The sequence below is a fragment of the Prunus avium genome, chromosome 4 (assembly GCF_965620075.1).
Source record: "Prunus avium chromosome 4, drPruAviu1.hap1.1, whole genome shotgun sequence".
NCBI classification, from domain to species: Eukaryota; Viridiplantae; Streptophyta; class Magnoliopsida; order Rosales; family Rosaceae; genus Prunus; species Prunus avium.
Window position 1 is genome coordinate 34,229,750 of NC_142287.1, and position 13,200 is coordinate 34,242,949.

Genomic DNA, 13,200 nt, shown 5'->3' on the forward strand with positions numbered 1-13,200 from the left:
ATGTAAGGCCATGGAAATTCTGCAGATGAAAACGATACCTGTGTAAATCCAACACGTATATACCTCAACTCACAGATGACGTTGAGAGAAGGCTGGTCCTACAGGCACTCACCCACCAAATAGGGTTGTACATTTAGCCGCCTAATTAAGAACGAAGACTAAGAACTTTGAGAATGAAACCAAGACTGGCAATTTGGCATTAGCATGTGCTGTGCCAACCAATCTTTTGTGGTACACGTTACAAAAGGGAATAGACTCTTGTCCCAAAGGATCTCAATCATTGGTAAAGTGGATGTTCAATCTCATTTCAATGTGCTGTCTAGTGTCTATTGTGCCATCATTCTAGTCACTTGTTTTTTATTAGGAAACAACTCTATAATTAGTAACTTAGTAACTCTCAACAAAATGCCAAATTCATTTACAGTTAATATTTTGATGTTGCAATTTGATATTTTCATGTCACCGAGGTCCCGAAAGCTCCATAGCTTCAATGATGAAAGAAGACTCTTGATGCACATCACTGCAATTCCTGGAGAAATCACAAGCCCTGGCGTCAAAAATGTTGTTTCCACCTTGTGATGCCTCTGTATGTCCTGATTGCCCAACTAAGCCTTCCAAAATCTTCAAGACCTCTGACATCTTTGGCCGGAGGATGGGACTTGACTGAGTACATTGTAGAGCCAACTCAACACATTGTTCCAGCTCTATTGCATCGAAACATCCTTTAAGATCTCTGTCTACTAGCACTTCCAACCTCTTCTCCTCATGTAGGGTTCTAACCTGCATGATTCAACAATTGGTAAACATTTTTAAAAATTACAAAATAAAACTGAGACAACAATAGGAACAGTGCAGAAATAAGAACCATGAAGGATAAAAAACCAATTTTGTGCAGCTTAGATATTTACAGGATGGATGAAAGACACTATTTTTTACTCAACATAGTCCATGAACAATGAGACTGACAACTTTCAATACAATAGAGACACAGAAAACATGTCAAACTACTTACCCAATCAAGAATCATTCCCTTCTGAACTTGACCATTTCCCGCATCTAATGCTTTTTGCCCGGTTATGAGTTCCAGAAGCAGTATTCCAAATCCAAAAACATCAGTTTTTTCAGAAGACTGTCCGGTCGAAAGATACTCTGGTGCTATGTGTCCCACAGTGCCCCGCACTGCAGTAGTGACATGTGATTCCCTCCGATCTAACAGCTTAGCAAGACCAAAGTCCCCAACTATAGCTTCATAACTTTCGTCAAGTAAAATGTTTGCCGCTTTGACATCCCTGTGAATAATTTTTGGATTACACTGTTCATGCAAGTATACTAGTCCCCGGGCAGCCCCAAGGGCTATACACAGTCTTCTGTTCCAATCCAATGATGGTTTTTCTCGACCAGTCTCTGTTGATTAGACTCAAATCATAAGAAACCACTAGCAAAGAAATAAAAGAGACGAGCTACTTAGACATAAATTCAAATTTCACAAGAACACAAATGCATAAAATAACTTTGATTAGATGCAGAGAAAAAAATCCAACCATGAATTGAATGTTATTACGTCTACAATGCCTTACTAGTCGAAGAATATAGATGTTAATGTTATGAAGAACATAAGTATTTTCTGAAACAATTTCTGAACTAAGATAACAATTGGATTGAGAATTTCTTTAACAGAAAGCACAATTGAGACAGTAAATACATAACATCATTCTGCAGCGTCTAAACCCAGTATTAGTCAAGCAACAAAATGAATTATCAGAGAGAGAGTGAGTTGCACGTGCAAGCAAAAAAGAAAAGAAAACAAACCTCTCAAACGGTCAGCAACACTCCCATTTGGCATAAAAGGATAAACAAGCAACCTCTCATTCGGAGTCATACAAAAGCCATATAAACGTAAAAGGTTTCTGTGCAAAGCCAAGCCAATCATTTCAACTTCAGTTTGAAACTGCACTTCTCCAGTGAAATTCGGATCTCTCAGCCTCTTAACTGCCACCATTGTCCTATTTGGAAGACATCCTCTATAAACGACTCCATATCCACCTTGTCCTAGGATATTTTTGGAACTAAAATTGCTGGTAGCAATTTGCAATTCCCGATAGGTGAACCGCTTCAGATGACTAATATCAAATTCATAATCTTGCTGCACTGCAGATATGAATCAGGGTATCTCATTAATATATATTGTCATATATTATGCTCAATAAAATGAGTTGGCATAGATCAGGAAGTACCATAAGATGTAAAGAGAAGACGAGATCTGTACCAATGCAACCAAAAAGCAAGTAGCATCACAGAAATGACAAATGTGCAACTAATGCCTACAGCAACAGAAAGCACCCATCGGTGGTGACCGTTGGCTTTCTTTGATGAGCCTGTCTCTGCAAATAAATTTTCATGAACATGTAACCTTATCTAAGGAACTGCACAATACAAATTTGAATTTCAGAGGTTGAATTACCATGTACTGGTTTGAAGACGCCAAAGCAGATTTGTGCTGAGTCTGCTGTTGAAGGATTACAAAGAAAGCTGTTCCCTGTAATGCTGCAGTTAATCATGTAAACTCTCAGCAGAATTTAAGCTGTTCAAACAAACCTCATACTGGTTTGAGTTTTATAACCATCCCCCTCATTAATTTCCTGAAATAAACTCTTACTCTCTCAACAAAATCTCTTTCTGCATATAGTCTCACCTGTAGCCTTTTGCCTGTATTTTTGGAGTAGGACCGCTAAGATTATTAAACGACAAATCTCTGTGTAAAATAGTTCCAAAACAATTAGAATTGCTCCAAGCAATCCAGAAATAAAAGTACACAGTTAGAAATGATAGAACACATACAAGAATGAAAGACCTGTGAGATTGGCAACAAGTCTAGGAATTTGACCACCCAACTTATTTCTACTAAGCCTCCTGAAATGCTTGGCATGGAAAGGGTTTCAAACACAAAGAAATATCACTAATAACCAGTAGTTATAGCAAAAATGAAACCAGAATCAATAGAAATAATAGTGCCCTGTCTATTGTAATCCCTACTCACAAGTAACTTAGGTGAGTCAGAAACCCCAAAGAACTTGGAATGTTTCCAGAAAACTGGTTACCCGAAAGGTCAAGAGTTTGAAGCTCTGAGAGTTTCCCAATCTCCATCGGGATAGGACCAGATAACTGATTGTTTTGTAACAACCTGCAATTGTAGAAACCAGAAACATAAATTCACAAGCCATAACTGTAAAAACGCTTAGATTCCTTTACATGTACACAGTTAGTTACGAAAAGAAAGATAAAGAGCTCCTACAATCAGGCCTCCTAACACGCATAGATTTATCCTAGTGTTCCAAAAGTTCACAATCTGAAAACTAATCTACATTGCCATGAAGCATGTTTCAACAGATTTACAATAGAAAATACAGTTGGACAGGCAACCAAACATATTCAGGAATGCCCCCAAAGAAAGAGGCTTACAGTGTACGAAGGTGACTCAAGTTCCCGATACTCGGCGAAAGCATTCCCGATAAACCCGTGCTGGCCATTTCACTAGCAAAAGCAATAACATAAAATTTCAGTTCGAGCTCAGCTAGACATGCATGCCGATAAAAAAATTATCTGATTCCATAAAATTCATAACTTGAACAGAATGAAAAAACACTCTGGTTTCAAGTTTCAACATACCAAGAAAACATCTTTTTTGTTTCATTGATTTCCAAACAGCAAAAATGCACCTCTTTCTTGCGAAACAAACAGAAGCTAATGGAGAATGAGGGACACTTACAGGGAGATTACAAAGCCCTCAACGGAGCAACCGACCATGTTCCAAGTGCATGGATCAACGGAGTTTATGTCCCATCCCTCCATCACTCGCAGCTCATCCTTCATCTCTCTCTTCACTGACATCAATGCAGCCACTGACCCACGCAAAACAACCATCAGCATTCATATTTTTCATCACAAAAAGAACAGAAAAGTAGAAAATGGAACTTTGGGTTTTAAATCTTGGAGGGCCAGACCTTCATAGTTGACACCCTTGGGAGAGAGAAGACTGTCAGAGGCTGTAGCCAATGGCAAACACATCAAGTAGAAGAAGCAAAACCCAAAAGGCAGCTTTACATGTTTCTTTCTCATTTTCAACTGGAAAAAGAGACCGGAAAACAAAAGCACGAAGCAGACAACTTGTTAGGGCAACTTTTTTACTGCAAACTGCAGAGAGTCAAGATTGTGTTGAAACTTTGATTCAACTCCACAGCTTCTCCTCTCTCTCTCTCTCTCTCTCTCTCCTTCTGTTTCTTTGTTAATGGAATCTCTCTTTACTCTTTACCTCGAAAACGAATAAATTAATCATAAAATAAAAAGAAAGCTTTGGTTTAATGGAGATCGTAAGACCAGGAGGCCAACTCGAGATTTGGGAAGTGACAGAGATTGTCTGCCAGGTTAAGATGGTGGAGACTTCTGTGTGGTTAGGTGTAGGATTTTAGAAAATGCGATTGAATTCTGATTGTTGGATTTGTCAACTGACTCGATCGCAAGGACCTTATAGACCTTATCGTTTGGAATCTCTCTTTACTCATTACCTCAATGTCCCTTTTGGAGCAGACAAATAATGTAAAAATTTCTCAAATGGCTACTGGCGCCAACTTTAACGCTGCCGGTATTTTGGACTTTTCTGCGCGCAAAAGACACGCTCACTCTTTCCAGAAACGACTTCGTTTCTTTATCAATTTTAATATTTTCTTCCATAAACTCATGCGGCTCATCTAATGGGAGGAAATTGCTGGAAAATGATAACAACCCTCAAAATGGACGTGTGAGAGAAAAACATCAAGTTCATTTGAGCATGCAGTGCAAAAAATTCTTCTAGACATTAAATTCACCATTAGGAAGGGTGAACCTACAATGCAGCGAGACAAATGGCAGAAACCACGAAAGGTTGGTATGGGGGAAGGGTGTAGAGAGCAGTACATTAAACCAGAGAACAATGCATTACACTTTTAAGTTTGCACAAACAGTAAAGTAATGGCATTCATCCGTAATTTCAAGTCAGCCAGCCACCACAAACCACCTTCAGGACTAATAAGAAACAACATTTAAGTAAAACGAAAACCATCCAGCAACCAACATTCTATTAGGAGCCCTCTTTCCTAGCTATATAAATACACTTTTCCAGTTTCCTAGCTTTTCCTCTCTAGCAGCTTTCTTACCGGTCCAACTCAGACTATCATTACTATCAAACATTTACAGGAACAAAAAGGAATTTCGGGAAAAAGGAGGGAAGGAGTGAGGGATAAGGGAGGAAATCACAGAAGATAACACATTACGGGAAGCCATCCATCCGCCCCAATTTGCACTCTTCTTGGTAGAGCAACAAAAGATGATCGTTAGGCCTCAATACACGGTGATTTAACCACAAAGATACTAAACCTTTGTGTCACACATCAACTGGAAGATAGATTCTGCATATTAACTTCTCCACGTTTATGTGCCGGCTGGATGCAAGAAATTTAGACCCATCTGGCGTTTCACATGCTCAGGTATCAACCTATTGATTAGCTCTGGAGAGGCTCCGGACAACTGTCAGAACAATAGATTAGTCCAGGTAGTAATTGGCTGAAATAATGAAATCTTAGAAATTAAACAATTGAAGAAAGAATATTGGAGTGCCCAGCTTTATATTGAGATTGGACATGTAGGATGAGTTAAATATCATTCATTTTACCAAGACAACCCAACTAACACCCCTCAAAACAGAGTTTTGTTCTTTTGTACAAAAGTAATTCCCAGTAGATTATAACTTAGAAAGGAGTGATGCGCCCATATATAATAACTGACAGCTAGTGAGATATACTCCCATGTGCATTTTCCATACAATGCATTTTTTTTTTTGGTTTCTTCTAATTATGGACAGGCATTTTCAGGCCCCAGAAATATATAATTGGAGGAAAACAACATACATCCTGTTTGAAATTAAAGAGCGGTGGAAACGGACGACCATTCGGTAGGCGAGCATTGGGCTCACGAAGTTCATCAAAGAAAGGATGTGCACATGCTTCTAGCTGCAAAGACAACAGTAAATCCTAGTCAAACAGGAGAGCCACTACAGATATGAAAGAACTTCATATGTCAAAACAAGATACTAAAAGTAAAACTTCTGACATCAGAAAAATCATTTCTCAGTAGCGACCAAAGCTGAACTCATGAGTATTGAGCATCACAATATAACATATACACGAAGAAAACAAAATTCTTTATACCCTAATTTAGAGAAATCAATGACAACCTATAACACAAAGGATTCATTAGCGATTATAGAACAAGACTGGAACCTCAAACAATACATAATGACATCCATATCAAATTAAAAGCATTGAACTTACAGCTGTGCAACGAAGACTTGGTGAGTATTGCAGAAGTCGTGAAGCCAAATCAATTGCTTCTGGAGGCATCCTTTTGTGGAAAACCTATATCAAGGACCCAAGTTAATAGGACTCTACCACCACCACGTTAAAGAAACAAAATAATTGTAATTTTTAAATCCAGTAAAAGTTCCTGTATGTTTTAAAAGATCAATTGGAATTCAACAAAAGCAAGAGCATATATGTTTATCACAAACTCCAATAGAAAATGCCTCAAGGCCCCAATAGATTATCTAAAGCCATAGAAGACCATGGTCATCTACGCTAATGTGACCTGTGCAATATTCTTATTAAGAAGGAAGCAGATCAAATACCTTGTGCCAAGGGTGTGCTTTTATCTGTGGAAACCTAAAATCAGTATAGTTTGGATTCATACAACGAATTTCTTCACGTGTTGGTGTGCCAAGAACCTACAAGACAGATTGTTAGTCGCTGACTCATGATTATACAAATTGCATAAATCAAGAATTGATGATTACTATGCACCTTGATGATCTCAACAAGCTGGTCCACAGCATTTTCTCCAGGAAACAGTGGCTGCAAAACCATAGAATATATATGAACATCTATAGTAGGGACTAAATTACTTGTGCAAATATAATCCACTAACGTCTTGGAATACTATGAAGAACTTCTAACCTGGCCCAAAAGAAGCTCTGCTAGGACACAACCAGCTGACCAGATATCGATTGAGGTTGTATAATCCGTGGCACCAAATATAAGTTCTGGAGCCCGATAGAAACGTGAACATATGTAAGATATGTTTGCTTCACCTTTCACCTTCAGACATGAAAATTTGTGATGAGTGCATGAAACCCTATAATAGAAAGATAGATATACAGACAACCAAAAGATTTAAAGCCTCAACTAGCATAGAAACTTCCTATCCAGAAAAAGAGAAAAAAAAAAAACACAGCGGAGGAAATCACAGGAGCAAGAACAATATCTTCCATATACACTGTCCTAAAGATTATCCGAAAGGGAACTCGAAAGTGGGTCCAGAAATAATATGTTCAACGCTGAAGGATAGTCAACATACCAGCACTTTTGCACTTCCAAAATCACAAAGCTTAACCTGGTGAGTAAGAGGATCAACCTGTAGAAAGCCAAGAATGACATTAGAAAACCAGAGGTAATTGTAGACATGGGTATATGTATATGAGTCTGTAACTCCTCATAACTATATATATTGCGAACTAAGAGAATAAGTAAATAGGATACCAAAAGATTTTGAGGCTTCAAATCTCTATGGCAAACTCCAGGAACGGTGTGTATATAGGCCAGCCCTCTAAAAATCTGGAACAAATCACCAGATTAATGCCATGAATAGTATAAAGTAACAAGGCAACATCTGAAAGGTGCATCATGCATTACCTGGTACATGTAAAGTTTGACATAGATTAGTGGCATTCTCTGGTTTGCATTGCTGTAATGCTTCAAAACCCGGTACATGGTCTCCGGGACATATTCCATAACCAGGTTGAGAAAGAGCTCATTTCTACTCGTTGTGGAAAAGAAACAATGCTTCAAAGAAACCACATTTGGATGGTCCATCACACGCATCAATTGAAGTTCCCTGTTCTTATATCTTCTGTCCTGCAAGACCTTCTTTATAGCCACAGTCTCACCACTTTCCAAGCATTTTGCCTGAGATAAAAGAACTATCAGCATCAGACATGACAAATAAATTGGTACCAGGACGCAATAACTAAGAAGATGATAATTTAACATACCTGGAAAACAATTCCAAAAGAGCCAGTTCCCACGACACGCTCTGCCATGTAACTAATGGTCTGCAAAAAGCATAATAGCCAAACACATCAACTTCCCAAGAGAGGAAAAATTAACCCTGGTAAGGTATAAAAACATCTAGATCCAGAATGTTGATAATCATATTTTAACCTTTCAACTCAATCAAGACGCATACTTTAACAATGAAACAGGGTGAAAATAACAAATTCCAAGAATGGTAACCTGTTTTGGTTCTCCATTTTTCCCTCCGATGGTTGTGGAGATGATGTGGCCCGTTGGATCACTACCGTCTACAACAGGTGCAGAAATTTCCTGCATAACACATCAAGTTAGATCCTGAGAGAAACAAATTTCCCATAAAGTGCATGAAATTTACAGTGGAATTCACGGATTAGCAGCCATACACAACCGCAGACCACGCAAAGAATATAAAAGTAAATAAAGGCTATACAAAGTACATTCTGAGTCCCAAATATGCCTCATGAAATGAAACTAAATGCCTAAAACCCAAAAAGAACATCCACAAAATTTCTTCTTTTTTTTTCTTTCAGAAAAGAAACAGATCGGTTGGCTCATAAGCTAAGCGAGATGCAGATTAAATCAATTGCAAATCAAACCCAAATTACACAAAAGCATCCGACTTTAATCAAACCTAACCAAGCTAATATCCCTATGATCTGAGTAAAAAACTGGAGCTAAGCAAACATCATTGCTCGTCAAACCCAAACAAACCCCAGAGCTAGAGTAAATCTAGCTCATAACAAAACCCAGATCAAAGAAAGAGAAATCAAACTGCAGTAAGCTGAGAAAGTTGCTTTCTTTGGCAACCAAACAAAAACCCAAAAATTACCGAGAAAGTTACCTTATCGTCGGCCATGTTGAGATGGGAAAGAAAGAGAAGGAGAAAAAGGGAAAGAGGAAGACGAACGAGCGAATCAGACTGCAAGTGCTGGGGGGAGGAAGAAGGAGAAGGTCATGGTGGAGATGGAGTTAGAGCGGTGGTGGATGAGGAAGAGGAAGAGGAGGAGGAAGAAGAAGAATGAAGAATGGAGAAGAATTAGAGGTCACTGCCACAGACAATTAGACAAACAACAACCCCCATGTGATTCCAGCTCTTCTTTTTCAGTTTTTGCTTCTTCTCTCTCTCTCTCTCTCTCTCTTCCCCAATGGGGTGGGCCCCTTTCCTACTCTTTGCCTCCAATTACGACTTTACCCCTTTCCTTTCTGTCTTCCGCCGACGTCGTCAATTGCCCGATTCTCAAACCTTTGTCTTTTCCTTTTCCTAGTTTCCTTTTTTATTTTTCTATTTTCTATTTTCTATTTTCAACGGTTAGTAATCTGTCTGTGTATCTCTATTGCCTCTTTTTCCTTCTGCCAAATTTTTTCAGCCAACAAGAATCATACAATTTTTCCAACAAATACCATTAGCCATGAAAGTTGAAAAGACAGGGTGCGTGAATGTTGAGAAAATTCTCGAAATTTGACTGATAAAATGATTAGAGATGGTAATCTTCTGAACCATGGCTTTATATGCATAAAACCCTAATTTTACTAAGAGACATAAAAAGGAAAAACAAACGACTATAATTTCAGTAAGGGACACAAATTACCCATACTTTGACGTTTTAATAATCTCTTAAAACATAAGAAAATTAACAAATAGGAAATAAAATCTATGACTTGACAAAATCAACTTCATTGAAATTGCTAAGTACTCTCAAACTTCCAACAATATGTCTTTACTACTTTTTCTTGCTAAATACTTATTGGTTGAATGTGAATTTTCCTTATCATGTGGTTGTCAATTCTTAGCCACTTTTCCTTTTTTCTATACTTTAATTGACCTATGTTTTCTAAACCCTAAACTCATTATTGTCAAATTTAGATATTTCGATTATACGTCGCGGCTGGTCATTATCTCTTATCACGTGACTCATTTCTTTCTTTCTCTTTTTCTGTTGTATAAACACTTGCATTTAGCAATTATATTCATCGGTAAATGTGAATTTTTCTCTTGTCATTCTGGAACTATGATTGTGTGAAAAATGCCATATTGTTTTATCTTTCACATAAACAAATAGTTGTGTAGTATTGCCTTGTGTTTTGAAGCATTAGTTGTTGTGGTAGATCAAGAGCTTATTGCAATCAAATTTTAGAGTAAACCATAACATCAAACATGTGAAAATTATCAAAAGCTTTATGAATATTTTTTTATATTATAAAACTTCATATCCATGAAACTTTTGAAGTAGCTAAGTTTATGTTTATCCGACAATAAGAATTGCAGGATTGCTATGTGGTCCAATGGCAAACAGGGTAGTAGGGTTACACAGTTGAACTCCATTTATGCCAAGAAGGTCAAGTCTGTTTTTGGATTTGGCAGTTGAAAGGGTTAGCTGTGAAGGAACCAATATAAAATTGAAAGAAGAATAATGAGAGAAGAGTGAGTCACAAAGTTGAAAGAGCCCTTGATTTATTTTGAAGTTAACATTGTCCTTTTCTCAGTCTTCAAAGACTGCATACATTGACCATTTATATGAACTTGTATATTTTATTATTCTTTGACTCATCTCATCTATCAGCCTCTGCATTTTCCCCATTTAACCCCCACAAAAGCATTACATAATCATATTGCCTTTGCCTCTTGATTAGCCGAAAGAAAAAAGTTAAAAACTAAAATAATATACTCTTTTCTTTTTGAAGGTCTTTAAAATAATACTTCTTACTGTTATTTAATCACTCTTGGAAGACAGTGTAATCGATGGAGTTTAGTTCGGTAAAAAATGGCATTGGTTTACAGATTCGTGATTTCACATTCGAACCTGTATAACATCTTTGGTCAAACAAAAAGAATATTAATTTGAATTTTACCTTGAAAGCATAAAATCCACTTTCTTCAGGTCACCAGCCCCTGAACATTTGTCTTTACAACTAGCCCAGCCATTAGCCAAGGTGTGAAAAGGGTGAGCCTAATGATTTTGTCTGAGACTGCCTTGGTCTAGTAATGTCTATCCATAAAGCACTGTTTTGACCACTATTACATATGAGTATGATTTTCTAATAATTTAATGTATATTTCCCTTTCGTAAAAGCTGTTAATATCCTTTTTATTCAATTATTAATATTATCGTCGTTATTACGGATTTGGAAAATAAAAAACCTGTTGTGAAGGTTGCAAAAATACAATAACAACTTTCATGATGGTAATGATTGTGACCAGACCAGATACAAAATTATTTGTTTTCATGTGTTGGCAAAATAAGATTATATAATTACTAATTAGTTTCTTAGAAAGTGATCCACTTAATAATAATAATAATGGGAATAAAGTTGGGTTAGTGTATAATTGTAGCGTCGGTGGTCAGTGGAGCAATAGTATTTGGATTTTGGTCAAACTGAAAAACTTGGTTTGGTCGTCTTCTGAACTCTGCAAGCCTCTGCTCTACAGCTACTGAGGAACCTACTGTAGTGCCCGCACGGTAGCTCAATCACACGGTCCAGACAGCACCACGTGTCACGGTTGAGAGCTGAGTTGATGTTGGGCTTTGACCATAATCAAAGAAACGAGTAGGTTTACAAACAGTTAGGCCATCAGGCCAGTGTATCTTGTGGGCTGTTTGTGTGCGCAAAGCTACTGGGTTGGGAAGTAGATGGCCCAGAAGTGTAAAGCATTGACTGGACCACCATTGCCGCCGCTGCCGCCACCTCAACCACCACCATCACCACCATCGCCGCCACCACTTGACATGATCAGTACCACCACTCTACCCACCACCATTAATGCCTCTACTATCCCCACTACCATCACCGTCTTTACTACCACAACCAACATTAAACATGATGACTCACCACTATTTCGAATTTATTGAAGTTTATAAAAATCTATCAAACAAACAAATTTCATTAAAATTCTTATGAAATTCAAACAAAGTTTATGTGAAGTTTATGAAAATCAAATAAAATCTATAGAGTCCAACAACGTATTTTAAAATCCATTAAAATCTTAATTGAATACGCCCCTAAGTTACAAATCTACAATTCCAACCAAAAATAAGAAGAAGAAAAAGTTACAAATTACAATCACTTTGGTTCCTCCATATGAAATTTGTAACTTGGAGAGCTTAGCTGATCGCCAAACTTTTGTCTTATGGTAAACTCTTTAGACTGTGAGGCTTAATCAGCTGAAAAATCAGAGAGATCCAAAGCAACCAACCAAGAAACGAGTAAGAAATTCAAGAAGATAAATAAATATGCACAAATTAGACCAAGAGCCTTGGTAAAAAATTAAACTTGATTAGTTGCACAGACCAGTCTGCTCTTCTTGCGCTCAAATCCCATATCACCACTGACTCTCAAAACATCTTGGTCATGTGATATCCCTTGACTTTAACAATGTTGAAGGTAATGACTGGTTGCTGTGCGTTATATAGACGGAGCCTTAGTATACATTACAAGGGCTGGCTGGTGAGCTTAATATGTACCTATTGTTTTTTTTTTCCCTTCCAGAAATTCCAAACGAGATCAGCACTTTGGTGGAGGGGTTGTCTATGCAATTCAATGCCCTAAAGGGTCATGTTCCTGCGTTTGTCTTCAACATGTCTTGTTTAACCCTAAACCCTTTAGCTCTCTCAGGAAACAACTCGAGTGGTGGTGTTCCAGACACTATATGTCATCATCTTCCAAGTATTCAACGATTGGCTCTCTCTTACAATCAGTTTGGTGGTCCACTCCCATCCAAATTACGGCAATGCAAAGAGCTTCTTATATTATCTATGGGGTTTAACAAAGCATACCCAAAAGTGTTGGCAACTTGACCCAGTTAAGGGAGATTTATCTTAGCAGCATAGTTACAAGCACTCTTACAGCTCAAGGTTCCACCATGCAAAAATACTAGCTAAACGAAATTGGAGGAAAGGCAAATATGTCATCCTAGGGATCTTATCAGCAATATTCCTTGTGGCCTCTGTATCGATGTTCATACTACGCAGGAATAGGAATGTGGAAGTTATTGCAGCAGAGTGGTTGGAAGGAACTAACTCATCTCTTA

At 37.8% G+C, this 13,200-nt stretch overlaps 2 protein-coding genes across 2 annotated transcripts; both read right to left on the reverse strand.

Moving 5' to 3' along the window:
- Positions 1-280: 280 nt before the first annotated feature.
- On the reverse strand, positions 281-4,518 carry LOC110756124 (Leucine-rich repeat protein kinase family protein). Its single transcript, XM_021957516.2, has 11 exons — positions 4,002-4,518; positions 3,767-3,899; positions 3,460-3,531; positions 3,038-3,181; positions 2,839-2,910; positions 2,693-2,752; positions 2,462-2,544; positions 2,235-2,381; positions 1,810-2,148; positions 1,013-1,404; positions 281-780 (listed from the first exon to the last, which is right to left on the reverse strand). Exons 1-11 carry the CDS (start codon positions 4,114-4,116, stop codon positions 460-462), a joined length of 1,878 nt encoding a protein of 625 aa, XP_021813208.1. The 5' UTR covers positions 4,117-4,518; the 3' UTR covers positions 281-459.
- A 406-nt stretch (positions 4,519-4,924) lies between these two features.
- Positions 4,925-9,278, reverse strand: BIN2 (Protein kinase superfamily protein). Its single transcript, XM_021957484.2, has 12 exons — positions 9,016-9,278; positions 8,376-8,465; positions 8,135-8,194; positions 7,776-8,048; positions 7,623-7,697; positions 7,441-7,497; positions 7,041-7,181; positions 6,888-6,938; positions 6,716-6,811; positions 6,363-6,446; positions 5,940-6,041; positions 4,925-5,559 (listed from the first exon to the last, which is right to left on the reverse strand). Exons 1-12 carry the CDS (start codon positions 9,028-9,030, stop codon positions 5,464-5,466), a joined length of 1,140 nt encoding a protein of 379 aa, XP_021813176.1. The 5' UTR covers positions 9,031-9,278; the 3' UTR covers positions 4,925-5,463.
- Positions 9,279-13,200: the final 3,922 nt, after the last annotated feature.

Coding starts and splice junctions, on each gene's coding strand:
- LOC110756124 (XM_021957516.2), bottom strand. CDS start 4,116: ATGAGAAAGAAACATGTAAAGCTGCCTTTTGGGTTTTGCTTCTTCTAC. Junction 2,382..2,461: donor CGTCTTCAAACCAGTACATG/GTAATTCAACCT, acceptor ATTTATTTGCAG/AGACAGGCTCATCAAAGAAA. Junction 781..1,012: donor AGGGAATGATTCTTGATTGG/GTAAGTAGTTTG, acceptor TGAATCATGCAG/GTTAGAACCCTACATGAGGA.
- BIN2 (XM_021957484.2), bottom strand. Junction 7,498..7,622: donor TGAAGCCTCAAAATCTTTTG/GTATCCTATTTA, acceptor GGCTTTCTACAG/GTTGATCCTCTTACTCACCA. Junction 6,812..6,887: donor AGCTTGTTGAGATCATCAAG/GTGCATAGTAAT, acceptor TCTGTCTTGTAG/GTTCTTGGCACACCAACACG.